General features: G+C 51.1%; 1 protein-coding gene across 3 annotated transcripts in view; it reads left to right on the top strand.

Moving 5' to 3' along the window:
- Window positions 1-22,384, top strand: part of SIRT2 (sirtuin 2) — a 28,380-nt gene that overhangs the window by 4,324 nt on the left and 1,672 nt on the right. For 2 of the 3 annotated variants that reach the window (XM_017506547.1, XM_017506546.1), the window contains 11 exons: window positions 2,246-2,294; window positions 2,585-2,698; window positions 7,317-7,358; window positions 7,499-7,605; window positions 7,716-7,772; window positions 8,383-8,451; window positions 19,363-19,492; window positions 21,138-21,197; window positions 21,473-21,528; window positions 21,731-21,807; window positions 21,892-21,943. In XM_017506547.1, the coding sequence (XP_017362036.1) occupies window position 2,294; window positions 2,585-2,698; window positions 7,317-7,358; window positions 7,499-7,605; window positions 7,716-7,772; window positions 8,383-8,451; window positions 19,363-19,492; window positions 21,138-21,197; window positions 21,473-21,528; window positions 21,731-21,807; window positions 21,892-21,943 (765 nt within the window). In that variant the 5' untranslated portion in view covers window positions 2,246-2,293. Of the gene's footprint in view, window positions 1-60; window positions 144-2,245; window positions 2,295-2,584; window positions 2,699-7,316; window positions 7,359-7,498; window positions 7,606-7,715; window positions 7,773-8,382; window positions 8,452-19,362; window positions 19,493-21,137; window positions 21,198-21,472; window positions 21,529-21,730; window positions 21,808-21,891; window positions 21,944-22,384 lie in introns of those variants that run through there. The other variant, XM_037730701.1, reaches the window with a different exon arrangement.

Below are 22,384 nucleotides of genomic sequence, written 5' to 3' on the forward strand. Positions count from 1 at the left end.
TTTTTTAAGACAGGGTTTCACCATGTTGGTCAGGCTGGTCTTGAACTCCCGACCTCAGGTGATCTGCCCGCCTTGGCCTCCAAAGTGCTTGGATTACAGGCGTGAGCCACCTCGCCCAGCCAACAATGGTTATCTTTATAATGGTGAGCTCAGGCAATTACAAAGCAAGTGCCCTGAGTTATACATTGCTGAAGTATACTAGAGTATGGGCAAGGTTTTGCAGAGGTTGGCCAATCTCTCTTTCTCTTTGTCTCTCTGTCTCTCATTCTCTCTCTCTTTAAATAGAGACAGAGTCTCACTGTATTACCTAGGCTGGTCTTGAACTTCTGGCCCCAAGCAGTCTTCCTGCCTCAGCCTCACAGAGTGTTGGAATTACAGGCATGAGCCGCCGTGCCCAGCCAAGGCTGTGCAAACTTAAAAAGCAATTTAAAAAATTGTCCTATGTTTGGAAGGGAGGGTCTTATTCAAAAAAGCTTGGATGCAAGGCAACGAGTGGCTGGGGAAGGGGGTTGTTTGAGGGGGTGGCTTGGTCCGAACTGCATTTTGGTAAAATCCATGGCAGGGCCCAGCTGTGGCCCAGCCTGACGCAGCATTCATTCTGTGGTGGAGGGTTCTGGAGGTCCCGCCAGGAGCTAGACCCTGTTCTCAGTGCTGGGCATTCAGTGGTGAACATGCAGACGAAGTCCCTGCCCTTGTGGACAACCTGGCAATTCCATAGATATCTGGGAAGACTAGAGAAGCCACAGAGAAGGGTCTTTGAAGTGGAGAGGAGCGGGCTGACCTAGACAGCCTCCCGTGCAGGGCAGCAGGGTGGATGAGGTGGAGACTGAGGCTGGGAAGCTGGGTGAGGAGGCTGAGGTAGGACCCCTGGAGAAGAGGACAGGCTAGACCAGGTGGAGCCCCAGTGAGGAAAAGGGGGTTGGCAGACAGACCCTCAGGCAGCACCATGCTCTGGAGCTGAAGGGCTGTGACAGGAGGATGAGGAGGGAGTCGGGAGCAGGAAACAGCTGGCAGACTGGGGGACAGTACGATCGTGTTGAGATGTGGCCTGGGAGGAGGATGGGTTTGAGGGAGATGTCAAGGCCAGTTTGAGACATGGTAGGAGTGAGAGTCTGGGGGGTACCTAGGGCAGGGTGTCCAGGAGGCCACGGAACCCCAGATCTGGGGGCAGAGAAATGGTATCACGAGTGAGGAGGCAGAGGCCATTGGCCTGGATGGGGCAGGTAGCCCTGGGAAAGTGGAAAGAGAAGGCAGAGGCCCTGGACAGAGTCCCAGAGACCTACCACTCTGGAGCTGGGCTGAGGGGAGGCTTCAAGAGGTGTTTGGGGCCTCAAGCAGGGGGGCCCACAGGTCCTTGCAGTGAGCACCGAGGCTTTGCATTGGAACCATTTTCAGAATGACTTGGGACATTATTCAGAGGGCCCCAGGGCTGCCGGGAAGGGGCAGTAGGCCCACGCTCCAGGGGACCAGAGGACAAAGGGAGGACCCCAGGCTGTGATAACATTAACAGCAATAGCCAGCACATTCGGAGCACTTCCCCTGCTCCTGGTGCCACACCCAGTACCCCAGCTCCCTTTCCAAGGTGAGGGACAGCCAGGCTTAGAAAATCAAAGTCCCAGCCAGGTACAGTGGCTCACGCCTGGAATCCTAGCACTTTGGGAGGCCGAGGCAGGAGACTTGCTTGAGCCTAGGAGTTCAAGGCTAGCCTGGACAACACAGAGAGACCTCGCCTCTTCAAAAAAAAAAGAAAGAAAGAAAAAATTAGCAGGGCGTGATAGCATGTGCGTGTGGTTCCAGCTACTTGGGAAGCTGAGGTGAGAGGATCCCTTGAGCTTGGGAGGATCCCTTGAGCTTAGGAGGATCCCTTGAGCTTGGGAGGATCCCTTGAGCTTAGGAGGATCCCTTGAGCTTGGGAGGTTGAGGCTGCATCGAGCTGTGATTGCGCCAGTGCACTCCAGCCTGGGCGACAGAGCAAGACCCTGTCTCAAAAAAATAAATAAATAAAGAGAGAAAAGTTAAGTCACTTGCATGAGGTCCTGCTCCTGGGGACTAGCATGGCCAGGACTCCCACCCAGGCAGCCTGTCCCAGAGCCCTTGAGCTGGCTCCAGCGCTGTCTCTCCACCATCCCGCACTTCCTCAGGCTACCCTCCTGCCACAGCCTCTTGCCCAAACCTAGTATCACCCCCTCACCTCCCTCCCTAATCTCACCTCTGGGGCCTGGCCACCCCACCCCACCCCTTCCAGGACTCAGATTCAGACACTGAGAACGGAGCCACTGGCGGAGAACCAGACAGTGAGTATCTTCCTTGGGGGACAGGCAGCGGGGTTCTGGGGTGTGGGGGGATTTTAGGGCAGGGTTGTGGGTGATACCTCTCAACTCCATCAGGAGTGACATTGAAAGCATGTAGCAGTGGGTTGGGTACCAGTGCCAGAGCAGGCTTCTGGAGGCCCCTGGCTGGGCTGGGTCTCTTGCCTTTAGATGTAAGGAGGCCAGGGACCCCAGGGCTGGGACCAGCGTGCTGGAGACATCCATGCCCCCAGCTGAATGCCCATCATGCCGCTTTCTCTCTTCTTTCTGGTCAGTGGACTTCCTGCGGAACTTCTTCACCCAGACGCTCAGCCTGGGCAGCCAGAAGGAACGTCTGCTGGACGAGCTGACCTTGGAAGGGGTAGTCCGATACATGCAGAGCGAACGCTGTGAGTCCCCTGTCAGGATTGGGCCACTTTGTGTGGCTCCTGAGCCCATGTGACCTCCCATCCGCAGCCATTTGAACCTTTTATTGAAACATTTATTTACTTACTTGCTTACTTATTTATTTATTTATTGACTTGGAGTCTCCCTCTGTCACCCAGACTGGAGTGCAATGGCGTGATCTTTGGCTCACTGCAACCTCTGCCTCCTGGGTTCAAGCAATTATCCTGCTTCAGCCTCCTGAGCAGCTAGGGACTACAGGCATCCACCACCATGCTCAGATAATTTTTGTGTTTTTAGTAGAGACAGGGTTTCACGATATTGGCCAGGCTGGTCTTGAACTCCTGACCTTGTGATCCACCCACCTCAACCTCCCAAATTGCTGGGATTACAGGCATGAGCCACCACACCAGGCCGAAACCTTTTCTTTACAAGTGCCTTGAAACCCAACTGGAACTGGCTTAAGCCAAAAAGGAGTGTGTTGGCTCTGAATCCAGCTTGAAGCACAGCTGGGTCCAGATGCTTCCACTTTGTTAAAAATCATAACTCTCGGCAGGCCAGGTGGCTCACGCCTGTAATCCCAGCACTTTGGGAGGCTGAGGCGGGTGGATCATGAGGTCAAGAGTTCAAGATCAGCCTGCCCAAGATGGTGAAACCCCGTCTCTACTAAAAATACAAAAGTTAGCCAGGCATGGTGGCAGGCGCCTGTAATCCCAGCTATTCGGGAGGCAGAGAATTGCTTAAACCCAGGAGGCAGAGGTTGCTGTGAGCCGAGATTGTGACACAGCACTGCAGCCTGGATGACAGAGTGAGGCTCCATCTCAAAGAAATAAATAAATAAAAAATATAACTCTCTGTGATGCTGTTTTTCTCGTGTTGGGGTAAAAGTAACTACTGGCAGCTTCAAATGCAGATTCCACCAGCCTAGGAACTGCCATGGAGAGAGCACCTTTTCCCAGTAGTTCAAACAGCAGAGATTGGCTCCCATTGGCCCAGGTTGAGTCACATGCCTGCCCCCGTGCCTCTGATTGGCCAGACCTGGGTTGCCTCTCCATTGCTCAGTGAATTACTGTGCTCTGATTGGCCAGGACTGTTTCATAAAATGAGGATGATTATAGTATCTAACTCATAAGGTTATTGGGGGCTAAATAAATTAATATAGGACCAGGTGCAGTAACTCATGCATGTATTCTCAGCACTTTGGGAGGCCATCGTGGGAGGATAACCCAAGGCCAAGCATTCAAGACCCACGTGGGCAACATAGTGAGACCCCCATCTCTACAAGAAAAAAAAAAGTCAGATGTGGTGGCCTTGCCTATAGTCCCAGCTACTCAGGAGGCTGAGACAGGGAGATTGTTTGAGCCCAGGAGTTGGAGGCTGCAGTGAGCTATGATGACATCAAGGAACTAGAGCCTGAGCAACACAGTGAGACCATGACTCTAAAAAAAAAAAAAAAAAAAAAAAAAAAAGGCAATATAATTTAAAAAAATAAATTAATAAAAATGCAAGTGCTTAAAGCGGGGCCTGGAACATAGTGAGAACTGTGGCAGGATTCGCTGTGGTTATTATTACAGGAAGCTTGTTTCAGATGTGGTGGATAGGTGTCCACTTACTGGGTCACCACGAAATTTATATTTCTTTTTTTATTTTGAGATGGAGTCTCTCTGTCACCTAGGTTGGGGTACAGTGGCACGATCTCAGCTCACTGCAACCTCCACCTCATAGGTTCAAGCAATTCCCCTGCCTCAGCCTCCCTAGTAGCTGGGACTACAGGTGCCCACCACTACACCTGGCTAATTTTTTTTTTTTTTTTTTTTTTTTTTTTTTTTTTTTTTTTTTTAAAATGTTCTTTTTTTTTTTTTTTTTTTTTTCTTTTTTAGTTTTTTGCTCCTGTTGCCCAGACTGGATTGTGCAATGGCACGATGTCAGCTCACTGCAACCTCCATCTCCCAGGTTTAGGCAATTCTTCTGCCTCAGCCTCCCGAGTAGCTGGGATTACAAGCATGCACCACCACAACTGGCTAATTTTATATTTTTAGTAGAGACGGGGTTTCCCCATGTTGGTCAGACTGGTCTCGAACTCCTGACCTCAGGTGATCCTCCCTCCTTGGCCTCCCAAAGGCCTGAGCCACTGTGCCCGGCCCTAATTTTTTGTATTTTAGTAGAGACGGGGGTTTGCTGTGTTGCCCAAGCTGGTTTCAAACTCCTGAGCTCAGGCAATCTGCCTGCCTCAGCCTCCCAAAGTGCTAGGATTACAGGCATGAACCATCCCACCTGGCCTGAAATTTCTATTTCTTGCCACGAGTTGAGGTCACCAAAGTCTGAGAAACCAGGCCCTCAGCAGTCCTCAACTAGAACAATCAACCCTTTGAGGGTCCTGAACAGCCTTTTGTTGAGGACGTCTTCTCCAGCGTCCCTGTCCTCCAGCTGCTGCTGTCTCCCTCTTCGGGCAGCCAGGCCCGCTGCCCTGAGCCTCCCTCTCCTGCAGCAGGCGAGCAGCTGTCTACAGCCATCTTTTAGCATGGGCAGGCCCCAAAGACAACACTGGCAGTGGCTACAAAGCATTTCTTCCTCGCGTCCTCCTGCACCTGGATTCTGGGGAAACTGGCTCATGAGGGTGCCCGTGAGGAGATGATAATGAATAGTTGAATAATAACATTTTTTTAATTGAGACAGAGTTTCGCTCTCCTTGCCCAGGCTGGAGTGCAATGGCACGATCTCGGCTCACCACAACCTCCATGTCCCGGGTTCAAGTGATTCTCCTGCCTCAGCCTCCCGAGTAGCTGGGATTACAGGCATGGGCCACCATGCCTGGCTAATTTTGTATTTTTAGTAGAGACGGGGTTTCTCCATGTTGGTCAGGCTGGTCTCGAACTCCCAGCCTCAGGTAATCCGCCCACCTCGGCCTCCCAAAGTGCTGGGATTATAGTTGTGAGCCACCGCGCCCGGACGAATCATAATTAATTGAGGCCAGGTGCGGTGGTTCAGGCCTGTAATCCCAGCACTTTGGGAGGCCGAAAGTGGGAGGAAAGCTTGAGGCCAGGAGGTCAAGGCCAGCCTGGGCAACAAGCAAGAACCCTTCTCTACAAAAATTTAAAGGTGAGGCTGCAACCCTCACCTCACCTCTCTAAAAATTTCTTTTTAACCACTTAGTTGAGCCTTCACTATTTGCCGGGAACTGAGATCTTCACACCAGGCGCAGTGGCGCGTACCTGTAGTCCCAGCTACTCAGGAGGCTGAAGTGGGAGGATCGCTTGAGTCCAGGAGTTCTGGGCTGTAGTACACTATGCCCATCGGGTGTCCGCACTAAGTTAAGTTCGGCATCTATGTGGTGACCTCCTGGGAGCGAGGGACCACCAAATTGCCTAAGGAAGCGTGAACCGGCCCAGATAGGAAACAGAGCAGGTCAAAACTCCTGTGCTGATCAGTAGTGGGATCGCGCCTGTAAATAGCCACTGCACTCCAGCCTGGGCAACATAGCAAGACCTCATCTCTGAAAAAAAAAAAAAGGTATAAAAAATATTAAATATTTAATCTTCGCATTATACCTGTAAGATCATTATGGAAGTGATCTGGACAGAAAAAGAAATGGAGGCAGGAGAACAGATCCAGGTCCCCTGAATCCAGGTCACATATAGCCACCGCTGGATTCAACCAGGCCTGACCTGATGGCATCTCAGAGTCGAAGCTCAGGGCTGAAGCTGTGGCAGGCTTTGTGCTCTGTTCACCTTTTCTGTCCTCCCTTGGACAGGGAGGACATAGGTTGCAGACAAACATTATGTAGCCATTAAGTACATGGGTCCTGGGCCCAGACTGCCTGGGTTCAAGTCCTGGTTCCTCTTGTCTTCATCCTATGACCTTGAGCCTCTGATTTGCCTCCCGAGGCACCTGACGCACAGTATGTCACACTTGTGCCTTTCTATCAGCTGAGGGGCAGATGCCGGAGTACTATGGCCTGGTGGCTACTCACCAGCCACCAGCCATTTCTGCTCAGTCCGAGGTTCTTATCCTCAACTGGCCTTTTCTCAAGTCCAAGTTGGTATACTTTCCAACAGTGGATTCTTTTTTTTTTATTCTTTTGAGATGGAGTCTTGCTCTGTCACCCAGGCTGGAATGCAATGGCACAATCTCAGCTCACTGCAAACCTTGCCTCCCGGGTTCAAGTGATTCTCCTGCCTCAGCCTCCCAAGTAGCTAGGATTGCAGGTGCATGCCACCACTCCAGGCTAATGTTGTATTTTCAGTAGAGATGGGGTTTCACCATGTTGGCCAGGATGGTCTTGAACTCCTGATCTCAGGTGACCTGCCTGCCTTAGCCTCCCAAAGTTCTGGGATTACAGGTGTGAGCCACTGTGCCCAGCCCAACGTTAGATTCTTTATCTGCTGGCGGGCTCTTTCACAGTCAATTGTGTGGCTTCTTCCCCTATCTGAGCCTGTGTTCTCATTTATAAAATGGGGATGTTAACACCATCCTCCTCAAGATGATTGGAAGGCCCATCATGCATCTGAGATGCTTGCCCCGGGGCCTGGCATGGAGTAAACGGTGTCAGGGGCCGTGATGGGTGGTGCTATTGCAGGGACTAAGCAAGTGGTGTCATACGGTGCATAAGTTCCTCTCCTCCAGGTCGCAGAGTCATCTGTTTGGTGGGAGCTGGAATCTCCACATGTAAGTACCCTCCTCCCCCAGCAGCCACCCCCAGGAATTGGGGAGTCCCTCCCAACGGCCGGGGAGGATCCCTGTCTGGGCCCTGGCCTGGGAGGGTCAGTACAGTATAGACAGACTGCTCCCTGACCCTCCTACCCCAGCCGCCGGCATCCCCGACTTCCGCTCTCCATCCACTGGCCTCTATGACAACCTAGAGAAGTACCATCTTCCCTACCCAGAGGCCATCTTCGAGATCAGCTATTTCAAGGTTTGTGCTCCCTCAGGAAGCGGTGTCTGTGAAGGGCATGGATGGGGGTTGCCTGGTTGCAACCCTCATCCTACCTGGGGCATCTGGCCCTCTGGCTGTCTCTCCCACAGAAACATCCAGAACCCTTCTTCGCCCTTGCCAAGGAACTCTATCCTAGGCAGTTCAAGGTGAGATATCTTTTTTTTTGCAGGAGGTGAAACAGAAAGGGAGGGTATGCATGGGAAGCCCCCCAGGGCCCTGCAGACAAATATTAGATAGTCAGTAAGCACATGAATGCTGGGCCCAGACTGCCTGGGTTCAAGTTCTGGTTCCTCGTGTCTTCATCTTATGACCTTGAGCCTCTGATTTGCCTCCCATGAAGTAAAGCTCATGGGCTGCTGCAAGGCTTAGCTGCATTTGTGATGTGCTTGAGAGCCCGGGACCCTGCAGCCAGGCTGCCTGGGTGTGAACTGCAGCTTTGCAGCTTACCTACCATGTGACTTTGGCAACACAGTCCCCCTCCCTGTCCTTCAGTTTCCTCATCTGTGAACTGGGGATAGCGGTAGTCTCTCCCCGACACGGTTTCCTCATCTGTGAACTGGGGACAGTGGTAGTCTCTCCCCGACACGGTTTCCTTATCTGTGAACTGGGGATAGCGGTAGTCTCTCCCCGACACGGCTGCTGTGATGCTTCCCTGGGGGTAAAACAGTCGCAGTGCCTTGAACACTTCCTGGCACATGACAGTGGCCTGTGGCTGTTCCCTACAATAATCAGCAGTGCTGTGGTTCTTCCCTGCAGCCGACCATCTGTCACTACTTCATACGCCTGCTGAAGGACAAGGGGCTACTCCTGCGCTGCTACACACAGGTAGGCGGATGCGAGCGTCCTGGGAAGAGGATGGGTGGGTGGAACGGGCACCATGTCCTCCGAGGAGGAGCAGAGCTGCGTGCCCAAGAGTTCGGGTGGGGACTCCAGCAATGAGGGGCCAGGGATTGGCCTACTCCCTCCTCGCTGCATGACCTGCAGTGAGTCACGTCTTTCCTGCCTCAGTTTCCCCTTCTGTCAAACAGGGGCCAGAACAGGTTTGCCCTCTCAGGTCTGCAGTGCGGTGGCAGTGACCTCCTCTCAAGCACATCCTATGTATGTGTGATACGGAAGGAGCCCACGGCTGAGGGGACTCTCTGTACACTCTAGGTAGCGAGATTGCACATTGTTGAAGGTGTTTCCAAAGTGACATCATCTAATAAAACCCGTATACTATAACAGGTGTCCAACAAGTGGATGTTGTGTAAGGAAGGGGCACCTTTTTTTTTTTTTAGATGGAGTTTTGCTCTTGTCACCTAGGCTGGAGTGCAGTGGCATGAACTCAGCTCACTGCAACATCTGCCTCCCAGATTCAAGCAATTCTCCCACCTCAGCCTCCTGAGTAGCTGGGATTACAGGTGCCTGCCACTATGCGCAGCTAATTTTTTGTATTTTTAGTAGAGATGGGGTTTCACCATGCTGGGCAGGCTGGTCTCGAACTTCTGACCTCTGGTGATCCGCCTGCCTTGGCCTCCCAAAGTGCTGGGATTACAGGTATGAGCCACCATGCCCGGCCAGGAGCACCTTTTTATACTTTTTTATGCTTTACCCAATTATAAACATGGCTCATGCATGTCAGGTGCTTAGCCAAGGGCCTCTCCCTGGGGCATTCAAGCAAGGATGGCTCACATTGTTGGCTTTTGGCTTGAGGGGAGTCTCACACCCCTAACAGTGAAAAATTTTGATGGGCTGGGCACAGTGGCTCACACCTGTAACCCCAGCACTTTGAGAGGCCAAGGCAGGAAATCACTTCAGCCCAGGAGTTCAAGACCAGCCTGGGCAACATAGGGAGAACCTGTCTGTACAAGAAATACAAAAATTAACTGGCCATGGTGGCATGTGCCTGTAGTCTCAGCTACTCAGGAGGCTGAGGTGGGGGGATTGCTTGAGTTCAGCAAGTCCAGACTGCAGTGAGCCGTGATGGTGCCGCTGCACTGTAGCCTGGGACGCCTGGTCTCAAATAAACAAGAAACAGGGCAAAACAACCACAAAATGTTGCTGCCTCTACCTGTTTTATGAATATGTATAGAAATTACATGGTGTGGCTGGGCACGGTGGCTCATGCCTGTAATCTCAGCACTTTGGGAGGCCGAAGTGGGTGGATCACGAGGTCAGGAGTTCAAGACCAGCCTGACCAACATGGTGAAACCCTGTCTCTACTAAAAATACAAAAATTAGCCAGGCGCGGTGGTGCACACCTGTGATCCCAGCTACTCAGGAGGCTGAGGCAGGAGAATCACTTGAACCCCGGAGGCAGAAGTTGCAGTGAGCTGAGATCGCACCACCGCACTCCAAACTTGGCGACAGAGTGAGACTGTGTCTCAAAAAAAAAAAAAAAAGAAAGAAAAGAAAAACAAATTACATGATGCACTATAGCAGTATTCATTCAAGCTCTAGATTGTAACTCAGAACCTTGAATTATAAAACAGAGAGGTAACATTGAAAATAAATAGGTGTTCTAGTGTTTTCTCTCGGTTTGAAAATAAATAGGTGTTCTAGTGTTTTCTCTCAGGTGCCAAACCTGGCAGTTTGGCACCTGCAGCCCTGAAAGCTACCACCAGGGGGAGAAACAACCCCCTTTATGTCCAGATTTCTCAAGTGGGGCAGGTGTTCCCACCTGGGGATGCTGAGGCCGGTGTTCCTGCCCAGGGCTGGTGGGAGGCAGAGGGCAGGGGAGGCCTCCTTCTTCCAAGACGAGGAGTTTTGTGATGCCAGCACTTTGGGAGGCCAAGGCAGGAGATCGCTTGAGCCCATGAGTTTGAGACCAGCCTGGGCAACATAGGGAGACTCTGGGCTCAGAATAAACCTTCTGCCCAGAGAGTCACCTTTATTCCAGGACGTGGCTCAGATATGATAACAGCTCACTTGAAGCCAAGTGCTTTCTGTGGTTGATGTCATGACACCTGCCCCAAGACCCTGCTAGCCCTTGTTTGTCAACTTCTGTCACAGTAAATGTCTACTGAGTTCATTCCCTACTGCAGGGAGAAGGGAGATGATGGACAAAATGGAGACCCCGCATACAGAGTATATAAGGTGGTCATGGGTCCCTGGAGCACAGAAGGGGAATCAGAAACAGTGTATGTGTTTGGGAATGGAGGTGCTGATATAAACCCCATCTCTACTAAAAATACAAAAATTAGCCAAGCGTGGTGGCATGCGCCTGTAGTCCTAGCTACTCAGGAGGCTAAGGCAGGAGAATTGCTTGAACCCGGGAGGTGGAGGTTGCAGTGAGCCGAGATCATGCCACTGCACTCCAGTACTCCATCCTGGGCGACAGAGCAAGACAAAAAAACAAAACAAAACAAAACAATACATTATATAAAGATGCAAAAAAAAATGTTCTACTCTCATATTTCATGAAACCATTTTATTCAAACCGGTCACCATGTTCTTCAGCCTCTGCCGCTTTTTGTCACTGATCCAGTTTTCGGGAACAGACGGCGGTCTTTGCTCCTTCTTGAATTGTGAGGATGCAGCGCTTTTGAAGCTATGTATGATATTATTTTTCTCTCAAGACACAAGTGTCCATTCAAACATTTGGACAGGTGTCTTGGTCACCTCTGAGAAGGTGACATTTAAGCAAAGACCTGTAGGAAGCGAGGGAGAGCGCCTTGGGTTATCTGGGGGAAGAGTGTGTTCCGGAAAGGGAAGGGCACAGGTGCTGATGTGAGCCTGTATTCGGCTAGTTAAGAGAATCCGAGAAGCAGGATGTGAGCATTGAGGAGATTGCAGGAGAGGGTGGAGGAGCCAAGTTCAGGGAGGTGACAAAGAAGGTTCCTACAAGGCCTTGCGGGCTGCAGGGAGGGACTTGGCCTTTACCCTGAATCAGATGGAGCCATGGGTGGGTTTTGTTTTTGTTTTTGTTTTGTTTTTTGAGACAGCCTCGCTCTGTCACCCAGGCTGGAGTGCAGTGGTTCAATCTCGGCTCACTGCAACCTCCACCTCCTGGGTTCAGGCAATTCTCCTGCCTCAGCCTCAGAGTAGCTGGGACTACAGGTGCGTGCCACCACGCCCGGCTAATTTTTTTAAAATCGTTTTAGTAGAGACAGGGGTTTCACCATATTAGCCAGGCTGGTCTCGAACTCCTGACCTCATGATCCGCCCACCTTGGCCTCCCAAAGTACTTGGATTACAGGTGTGAGTCACTGAGCCCGACCTGATGGGCGGGTTCTGAGCATGGAGGGATATGACCTGACTCAGGTGTTCCCAGGCTCCTCTTGTGGTGTTGGAGACAGACTGTGGGAGGAGTGAGGAGGGAGATACAGAGACCAGACAGGAGGCGACCATGATGGTCCAAGGAGGAGCGGCTGGAGGCTGGGCAAGGGCAGTGGCCATCACAGTGGGGAGAAGTGGGCAGGTTATGAATCTGTTTTGAAGATGGAACAACAGAACTTGCTGAGAGAGGGGCTGTGGCTGTGAGAGAAAGCCCAGGACCACCTGAGGCTTTGTTCTGAGACGTCTGGTGGGAAGAGAGTGGGGAACGGTGGTGGGGCGCATGAGGAGTTGGTTGGAGGCTACTGGAGGTTGGGATGCGTGATAGACCAGGGAGCCAGCTGGACCCTGCAGTCTGGACAGAGGATGAAACCGAAGCACAGAAAGGTTGTAAATTCATCCTCTTGGTGAGTGGAAAGATCCCAGCTCTGTTTCTGTGTTAGTTTGTTGCTAATTTGTTAAATGAAGATTGATAATTTGTTAAATGAAGATTAAACTCACCAGACAGGATGAGAAACTTTGAGGCCTGGGATGAAGTACCCTGTCAGGATGCTCACTGTGGTTGCTGCCCAAGTCCGCCGGCAGACACCCATGCCCATAACCGTGACAGTGCATCAGTGGTGAGCCACGGGCACACAAAAGTCAGCATAAGTTTATTCCGGGGTCCATGTGAAATATGCAGGCACCTCTCTGCTCTTGCGATATTAAATGTATGGATTTAACTACACATACATATTGAAAATAGCATATTGCTGGCTGGGCAAGGCGGCTCATGTCTAATCCCAGGCACACAGATCTTTTGAGCTCAGGAGTTTGAGACTAGCCTGGGCAATGTGGTGAAATCCTGTCTGTACCAAAAATACAAAAGTTAGCTGGGCATGGTGGCACGTGCCTGTACTTCCAGCTATTGGGAGGCTGAGGTAGAAAGATTGCTTGAGCCTGGGAGATGGAGGCTGCAGTGAACTGTGATCACATCACCGCTTTCCAGCCTGTTTGACAGAGAAGGATCCTGTTTTTTTTGTTGTTTTCTTTTTAAAGTGGCCGGGCATGGTGGCTCATGCCTGTAATCCCAGCACTTTGGGAGGCCAAGGCGGGGGGATCACAAGGTCAAGAGATCAAGACCATCCTGGCCAACATGATGAAACCCAGTCTCTACTAAAAATACAAAAATTATCTGGGTGTGGTGGTGGGTGCCTGTAATCCCAGCTACTCAGGAGGCTGAGGCAGGAGAATCGCTTGAACCCAGGAGGCAGAGGTTGAAGTGAGCCAAGATTGTGCCACTGCAGTCCATCCAGCCTAGCGACAGAGGAGACTGCCAAAAAAAAAAAAAAGGGCCTGGTGTGATGGCACACATGTATAATCCCATCACTTTGAGATGCCAAGGCAGGCGGATCACCTGAGGTCAGGAGTTCAAGACCAGCCTGGCCAACATTGCAAAACCTCATCTCTACTAAAAATACCAAAATTAGCCTGGTGTGGTGGTACGTGCCTGCAGTCCTAGCTACTCAGGAGGCTGAGGCAGGAGAATTGCTTGATCCCGGGAGGTGGAGGTTGCAGTGAGCTGAGATCATGCCACAGCACCCCAGCTTTGGAGACAAAGGGAGACTCGATTTCAAAAGTCAAAACAAAACAAAAAAATGACCTATGTCACCCTGTTCTTCAACCTCAGCTACTTTTGTTACTGACCCAGTTTTCAGGAACACATTGTCTTTGCTCCTTTTTGAATTGTGAGGATGCAGCACTTTTGAAACTATGTATGATGCTATTTTCTCTAAAGATACAAGTGTCCATTCAAACATTTGGACAGTTGTCTTGTTCACTCAAGTTGCTGTGATCACCACAGCCAACGGCTAATAGTTCTTTTAAATTATATACATGATATTTAGGCCGGGCATAGTGGTTCATGCCTGTGGTCCCAGCACTTTGGGAGGCTGATGCGGGCGGATCACTTGAGGTCAGGAGTTCGAGACCAACCTGGCCAACATGGTGAAACCCCATCTCTACAAAAAAATACAAATATTAGCTGGGCGTGGTGGCACATGCCTGTGGTCCCAGCTGCTTGGGAGGCTGAGACATGAGAATCATTTGAACCCAGGAGGCAGAGGTTGCTGTGAACAGAGCTCATGCCATTGCACTCCAGCTTGGGCAACAGAGTGAGACCCTGTCTCAAAAAATAAATTGTACGATAGAATATGTTAGGAATAATTTAAAAATAGTAATAATAAATAAATAAATAAGGCCAGGCGAGGTAACTCACGCCTGTAATCCTAGTACTTTGGGAGGCCTAGGCAGGCGGATCATGAGGTCAGCAGTTCAAGACCAGTCTGGCCAACATAGTGAAACACTGTCTTTACTAAAAATACAAAAATTAGCCAAGCATGGTGGCACATGCCTTTAGTCCCAGCTACTCTGGAGGCCGAGGCAGGGGAATTGCTTGAACCCAGGAGGCAGAGGTTGTGGTGAGCCAAGATTGTGCCACTGCACTCCAGCCTGGGCAACAGAGAGAGACTCCATCTCAAAAATAAAGCAATAAAATAAATTATATTCATGATATTTATACTATACAAGAGGTTCTGTACTTGACTATTATTTTTTAACTTAGCCTCTTATCGGGAAGACCTTTCCATCTCCACGCCTACATAGCAGCTTCTTCATGCTTTTTTTTTTTTTTTTTGGTGACAGAGTCTTACTCTGTTGCCTAGACCGGAGTGCAATGGCGCCATCTCTGCTCAGTATACCCTCCGCCTTCCGGGTTCAAGCAATTCTCCTGCCTCAACCTCTCAAGTAGCTGGGATTACAGGTACCCCACCGCCATGCCCAGCTAATTTTTGTATTTTTTTTTTTTAAATAGAGATGGGGTTTCACCACGTTGGCCAGGCTGGCCCCAATCTCCTGACCTCAGGTGATCCACATGCCTCAGCCTCCCAAAGTGCTGGGATTACAGGCATGAGCCACCTCGCCTGGCCCGCTTCATGCTTTTTAAAAGCTTAGTCTGATTCTATTGTGGGTACTTCACTTTCGTTTTCAGTTTTTTTTTTTTTTTTTTTTTTTGAGACGGAGTTTCGCTCTTGTTACCCAGGCTGGAGTGCAATGGCTCGATCTCGGCTCACCGCAGCCTCCGCCTCCTGGGTTCAGGCAATTCTCCTGCCTCAGCCTCCTGAGTAGCTGGGATTACAGGCACGCGCCACCATGCCCAGCTAATTTTTTGTAGCTTTAGTAGAGACGGGGTTTCACCGTGTTGACCAGGATGGTCTCGATCTCTTGACCTCGTGATCCACCCGCCTCGGCCTCCCAAAGTGCTGGGATTACAGACTTGAGCCACCGCGCCCGGCTCGTTTTCAGTTTTAAAGATAAATGTCACAGTTGGGGAGGGTACCCCAGCCCTCCTCACCACCACTTTACTCTTCTCAGCCTAAAAATAGTTCCATGAGGAAAAAAAAGTGAGAGCATTGTTTGAGAGGAACATACTTATTTTTGAAACCATACAGAGAATGTACTCAGGAAGTTGTGAGTGGCAGAGGGTGAGCTGGGTGTCCTGTAGAAGGCTGGGCTCACCAGGGGCGGCAGCCAGCCTGGGGCCATGGATGGGCCGAGCTGTGTGCTTTGATGTGGGGCAGCCACATTCACCCAGAGGAAGTGCCACCTTCCATCTGCACCTATGCACCATTTAGGCCTGGGGGCCACAGTGCCGGTGATGATTTTTCAGTTGGAAGCACAATGTTTCCAGACAAAAAATGAGCTATGGTTTAAAAATCAAGCCTGGGCCAGTTGCGGTGGCTCACACCTGTCATCCCAGCACTTTGGGAGGCTGAGGCAGGCGGGTCACCTGAGGTCAGGAGTTTGAGACCAGCCTGGCCAACATGGTGAAACCCCGTTTCTACTAAAAATACAAATATTAGCTGGGCATGGTGGCAGGTGCCTGTAATCCTAGCTACTCAGGAGGCTGAGGTGGGAGAATTGCTTGAGCCTGGAGGTGGAGGTTGCAGTGAGCCAAGATTGCACCATTGTACTCCAGCCTGGGCGACAGAGTGAGACCCTGTCTCAAAAAAATAATAATAATTAAAAATAAAAGTAAATAAAAATCAAGTCTGGACAACATAGTGAGATCCCATCTCTACAAAAAATATTTTTAAATTAACCAGGCATGAGCCCGGCATGGTGGCTCACACCTGTATTCCCAGCACTGTGGGAGGCTGAGGTGGGTGGATCACCTGAGGTCAGGAGTTCAAAACCAGCCTGGCCAACATGGTGAAACCTCATCTCTACTAAAAATACAAAAAAATTAGCCAGGCGTGGTGGTAGATGCCTATAATCCCACCTACTCGGGAAGCTGAGGCAGGAGAATCACTTGAACCTGGGAGGTGGAGATTGCAGTGAGCCAGGATCATGCCACTGCACTCCAGCCTGGGTGACAGAGTGAGACTCCATCTCAAAAAAAAAAAACCAGACCTGGCAGTGCACACCCCCACAGTCCCAGCTACTTGGGAGTCTGAAGCAGAAGGATCACTTAAGTCCAGGATTTTGAGGCTACAGTGAACTATGATCATGCTACTGCACTCCAGCCTGGGCAGCAGAGCAAGATCCTGCCCCCAAAAAATAAAAGTGTTGTCAGAAAATAACACAGAATGTATTTTTGGCTCTCTCACACGCTGTTCAGTTATTTGCATGCACATTGCTTACTCACAGGTGAGGAAGTCAGTGGATACATTGAGACAAGTCCCAAAGGCAAAGGATTTATAACAGAGGGTGAGGGAGGACAGTTACCAGGCATATAGGAACAGTGACAGTGACTTTTGTTTAGACTTTGGAGAGAAGGTGGTTGCTGGTAGGAGCAAGGAAGGCAGTTAGAGCATTCATTCTGCCCTTGAAGGGAAACAGACCCTTCCCATTGTTCATGGAGTCTCTGGGAAACTTGTCAGATTGGCCCTGGGCCGCGCTTGACCATACGTCTCTGCGTAAAGGTGTCCTCTGTCAGCAGCTCCTTTAGCAATGTTCCTCACAGCTGCAGTGTTCCTCGAAGCCAAATGAAAGCTGCTCCAAAGCAGCTGGGTGTTTTAAGAAAAATGAGGGTGTGCAAATGTCTGTGTAGAAAAGAACATTCTCACCTGCTTAATATGGAAAGTATCTCTGGGCACAGTGGCACATGTCTATAGTCCCAGCTACTTGGGAGACTGAGGTGGGAGGATCTCTTGAGCCCAGGAGTTCTGGGCTGTAGGGCGCTATGCCCATCAGGTGTCCGCACTAAGTTCGGCATCAGTATGGTGACCTCCCGGCAGCGGGGGACCATCAGGTTGCCTAAGGAGGGGTGAACCGGCCCAGGTCGGAAACGGAGCAGGTCAAAACTCACGTGCTGATCAGTAGTGGGATCGCACCTGTGAATAGCCACTGCACTCCAGCCTGGGCAACATAGTGAGACCCTGTCTCTTAAAAAGAAAAGAAAAAGAATATGGAAAGTATCACTGTCTTAAAACAACAGCCGGGCACAGTGGCTCATGCCTGTAATCCCAGCACTTTGGGAGGCCAAGGCAGGCGGATCACCAGGTCAGGAGGTTGAGCCCATCCTGGCCAACATGGTGAAAGCCCATCTCTATTGAAAATACAAAACTTAGCTGGGCATGGTGGTGCCTGCCTGTGTTCTCAGCTACTTGGGAGGCTGAGGCAGGACAATCACTTGAACCTGGGAGGCTGAAGTTGCAGTGAGCCGAGATCATGGCATTGCACTCCAGCCTGGGCAACTAGAGTGAAACTCCATCTCAAAAAATAAAAGTAAAAATAAAACAGTGGCTGGGCATGGTGGCTTGCACCTGTAATCCCAACGCTCTGGGAGGCTGAGGTGGGAGGATCGTTTGAGCCCAGGAGTTCAAGACCAGCCTGGGCAATGTAGGGAGACCACCCCGCTGCCCATCTCTACAAAATAATTAAAAAGATTAAAAAATTAGCCAGGCATGGTGCCATTTGCCTGTAGTTCCAGCTACTCAGTGGGCTGAGGTGGGAGGATGGCTTGAGCCCAGGGGTTGAAGGCTGCAGTAAGCTGTGATCGAACCACTACATTCTATCTGAGTGACAGAGCAAAACCCTGCCTCCAGAGAAAAAGAACATAGGTGGCTATGCTGTCTGTCAAACAGGCCATATTAAGAAAGAACTCTGGCTACTGAAGAGGAAGACAGGGATGAAAGCCACGGAAGGGCCAGGCACAGTAGCTTACAACGTAATCCCAGCAGCTTGGGAGGCTGAGGCAGGAAGCTTGCTTGAGCCCAGGAGTTCTAGACCAGCCTGGGCAACATAGTGAAACCCTGTCTCTACAGAAAATTTTTTAAATCGGCCAGACGTGGAGGCTGTGGTAGGAGGATCACTTGAGCCCAGGAGTTGGAGGCTGCAGTGAATCGTACCACTGCACTACAGCCTGGGTGACAGAGTGAGACCTTGTCTCAAATAAAAAAAAACATGGCCAGGCGTGATGGCTCACCAGAAATTTGGGAGGCTGAGGCAGGCGGATCATGAGATCAGGAGTTCAAGACCAGCCTAGCAAACATGGTAAAACCCCGTCTCTAATAAAAATACAAAAATTAGCCAGTCATGGTGGCGTGTGCCTGTAATCCCAGCTACTTGGGAGGCTGATGCAGGAAAATTGCTTGAATCTGGGAGTTGGAGGTTTCAGTGAGCTGAGATTGCGCCACGGCACTCCAGCCTGGGTGACAGAGCGAGACTCGGTCTCAAAAAAAAAAACAAAAAAAAAAAGCCCTCCTGATTCATTTATGGTAATGCTTGCCCAGAGCTGCCACATGCGGCTGTGCAGGGTGCACACTGCACAAGGATGCCACATCTGTGGGGACTCCATTTATAACAGAGACATTGTAAATTCTATGTTAATTTCAGTAATTTCTGACAGGTGGCAATAAAGCCTCTGGCTCTAACAAAACAACTCTTTTTCTGAAAAATGCGAGCAAATGGCCCAAATTTGCAGAAAAAATAGCCACATGGGCTGAGTGGTCATGGGCCTGGCCTCACAGACAGTTAGGTTTGGGTCCCCCACTTTTTTTTTTTTTTTTTTTTTTTTTTTTTTTTTTTTTTTTTTTTTTTTTTTTTTTTTTGCCCCCCACTTTTTTTTTTTTTTTTTTTTTTTTTTTTTTTTTTGCATTTTTTATTTTTTGTAGAGACGGGATCTTGCTATGTTGCTCAGGCTGGTCTTGAAGTCCTGGGCTTAAGTGATCCTCCCACTCGACCTCCCAAAGTGCTGGGATTACAGGCGTGAGCCCAGCCTGGCCCCTGCCTTTAAGCAGCCATGACTCACCCTGTGAGTGGCACCATTGGGATGAACAGAAGAGTCTTCAGATGCGCCCCGCCACTTGCTTCTCCTCCCTCCCTCCTCCCCCTGTCCCCCCCCCCACCACTGCTTCTTGTGGCCTCAACTGCCCACTGTGCCTTCTGGCCTATAAGTGGCAGCTCACTCCTGACCCCTCTTCCCTCCATCTCTCCCTCCAGAACATAGACACGCTGGAGCGAATAGCAGGGCTAGAGCAAGAGGACCTGGTGGAGGCCCACGGCACCTTCTACACGTCGCACTGTGTCAGCCCCAGCTGCCGACGAGAATACACCCTAAGCTGGATGAAAGGTGAGGCCAGAGGGCATCCCGAGGGCGGGCATCCCGAGGGTGGGCCTCCCCCCAGCAGCAGGAGCAGGGGCAGGGTCTCCTTGCAGTGGGCACCCATTCTTGAGTCCTGCTTAATGTTGACTGAATTGTAAACATTGTGTGTGGCTTTGACTACCATATTGGACAGTGTGGCAGGACGTACAGCATGAGAAGGTGGACCCAGTCCTGGTGAGGGTGAAGGCTGGGGCCATCCCTAAAGACTGCAGGGCCTGCTAGAGTCAGAATCCCTGTTCATGTAAGGACTGAATATATAGAAAAAAAAAAATCAGCCAATCCACATTTCTTGAATGCCAGAGAGAGATGATTTCTGACACCCATTGTGCTCATTCAGAAGCCACTTAATTCCGGCCAGGCTCAGTAGCTCAGGCCTGGAATCCCAGCACTTTGGGAGGCCCTGAGGCGGGTGGATCACCTGAAATCAGGAGTTCGAGACCAGCCTGGCTAACATGATAAAACCCCGTTTCTACTAAAAACACACTAAAAATTAGCCAGGCGTGGTGGCACACACCTGTAGTCCCAGCTACCTGGGAGGCTGAGGCAGGAGAATAGCTTGAACCTGGGAGGTGGAGGTTGCAGTGAGCCAAGATCATGCCACTGCACTTCAGCTTGGGCAACAAGAGTAAAATTCCATCTCAGAAAACAAACAAACAAACAAACAAGAAGCCACTTATTCCACTCATGGAAAGCCATTTCTGGCATTCTTTATGCTGATTTAACAAAGCCACTGGTGTCCCTGTTGGATAAGTACAGCTGCAGCATTTGCAGAAGGGCCTCTGGGGTGCGGCTGTTCTGACGAAGTACCAGCTGAGCGCCCCTGGGCTGAGGAGTCCTGAATGGCCCAACTGCGGGCAGCTGGGGCAGTGTGCAATTCATATGACCCCCGTTATGTGTCACTGACAGCGCCGTCACAGGCGGCACCCACGGTGTCATGCTGTCCATACAGAAACAGTTTAAAGAAAATTCCCGACTACTGACATAGAAACAATGCTCTATAAATGTGTGCTGAATGAACGGATGGACAGTCGAGCCAATGACTTAGAATTCAGTGGGTTGCAAGTGACAGAAATGCTGGCTTGTTTTTTGTTTTGTTTTGTTTTGTTTTTGAGACGGAGTCTTGCTCTATTGCCCAAAAAAAGTAAAATAAAATAAGGCTGGGAATAGTGGCTCACACCTGTAATCCCAGCACTTTGTGAGGCCAAGGTGGGCAGATTTGCTTGAGACCCAGGAGTTTGAGACCAGCCTGGGCAACATGGCGAAACCCTGTCTCTACAAAAAATACAAAATTTAACCAGGTATGCTGGCATGCACCTGCAATCCCAGCTACTCAGGAGACTGAGGCAGGAGGACCACTTGAAGCTGGGAGGGCGAGGCTGCAGTGAGCCGTGATCATGGCACTGCACTCCAGCCTGGGCAACACAGTGAGACCTGCCTCAAAAAAAAAAAAAAAAAAAAGAGGCGTTTCCTAAACAGAGTGGACACCCCAGGAGATGTCCAAGTGACGGAGATGTGCTCATACTAGCAGTGGAGGGGGTGGGGGTGCTGGACCTCCAGACCCCAGCCCAGAGCCTCTTACTGCTTTCTCTCTCTTCCCCTTCCCCACGCCCAGGGAAGATCTTCTCGGAGGTGACGCCCAAGTGTGAGGACTGTCAGAGCGTGGTAAAGCCTGGTGAGCTTCATCGGGCCAGCGTCCTGCCCAGATGGATTTGGGTGGGGGTCCCCTCCTTCCTCTGACCCCTTCCCAAAGGCCACACCCCCACACATCTGGCCACCTCTCTCTCTCTGAACAGTGCCCCAGATCCATCCTGGGGAGAGTGGGGTCTGTGTCCCTGGCCGGTCCCCGCTGCGCCCAGCTCCCACCCCAGCTTCTGGGTCTGCCCCTGCCCCCACCTGTCCTCTCCTCCTCCCCATGTCACTGTCTCTGTCCGTCTGTCTTGGCCTCAGATATCATCTTTTTTGGTGAGAGCCTCCCAGCTCGTTTCTTCTCATGCATGCAGTCAGTAAGTGCCCACTACACCGCCCTCCCTATCCCCCAACCCCCACCTCCCCCAGTGCTGGGCCCCTTGGGGGCAGCCTGAACCCTGCCCAGGAAAGGTTGCCTCCCTGGCTGTGGGGGGGCGCAAGGAGGTTTGCTGCTGGGGGCCGGGGAGGGAGCAGTGTCGCAGCCTGGGCAGAGGCTCCCGAGCTCACCCCTCCCCGCAGGACTTCCTGAAGGTGGACCTCCTCATCATCATGGGCACCTCCCTGCAGGTGCAGCCCTTTGCCTCCCTCATCAGCAAGTAGGTTGGGGGCTGCAGCTGGGAGGGTGGCTGGGTACCCAGGGCCAGGACAGACCCTGATCCCTCAGCTCCCCCTCCCGCCAGGGCACCCCTCTCCACCCCGCGCCTGCTCATCAACAAGGAGAAAGCTGGCCAGGTAAGAGCCCTTCCTCACACCCCGCTCCTCACTGCCTCCCCTTTCCCTCCCACCAGCTTCCTCAGAGGGAACCCCTGCCACGGAACCCCAGCACTTTGAACTCCTCAGCTCAGACCCTGGGGCTCTAGAATCCAGAGGGGTCAGGTTCCAGGCCTCTGGGACATCCACTACCCTTTTGAGCAAGTGATAGAATTCCAACTCAAACTAGCTGAACCCAGAACAGGAAGGACAGTCTTCCAGGGCCTGAGGAGGAGGAGGCGGTGGGGTAGGGGAAGGTGGTCTCAAAAAAAAAAAAAAAACAAGGGCCGGGCGCGGTGGCTCAAGCCTGTAATCCTAGCACTTTGGGAGGCCGAGGCGGGTGGATCACGAGGTCAAGAGATCGAGACCATCCTGGTCAACATGGTGAAACCCCGTCTCTACTAAAAATACAAAAAATTAGCT

The sequence above is a fragment of the Cebus imitator genome, unplaced genomic scaffold, assembly GCF_001604975.1.
Source record: "Cebus imitator isolate Cc_AM_T3 unplaced genomic scaffold, Cebus_imitator-1.0 Scaffold356, whole genome shotgun sequence".
Lineage (NCBI taxonomy): Eukaryota > Metazoa > Chordata > Mammalia > Primates > Cebidae > Cebus > Cebus imitator.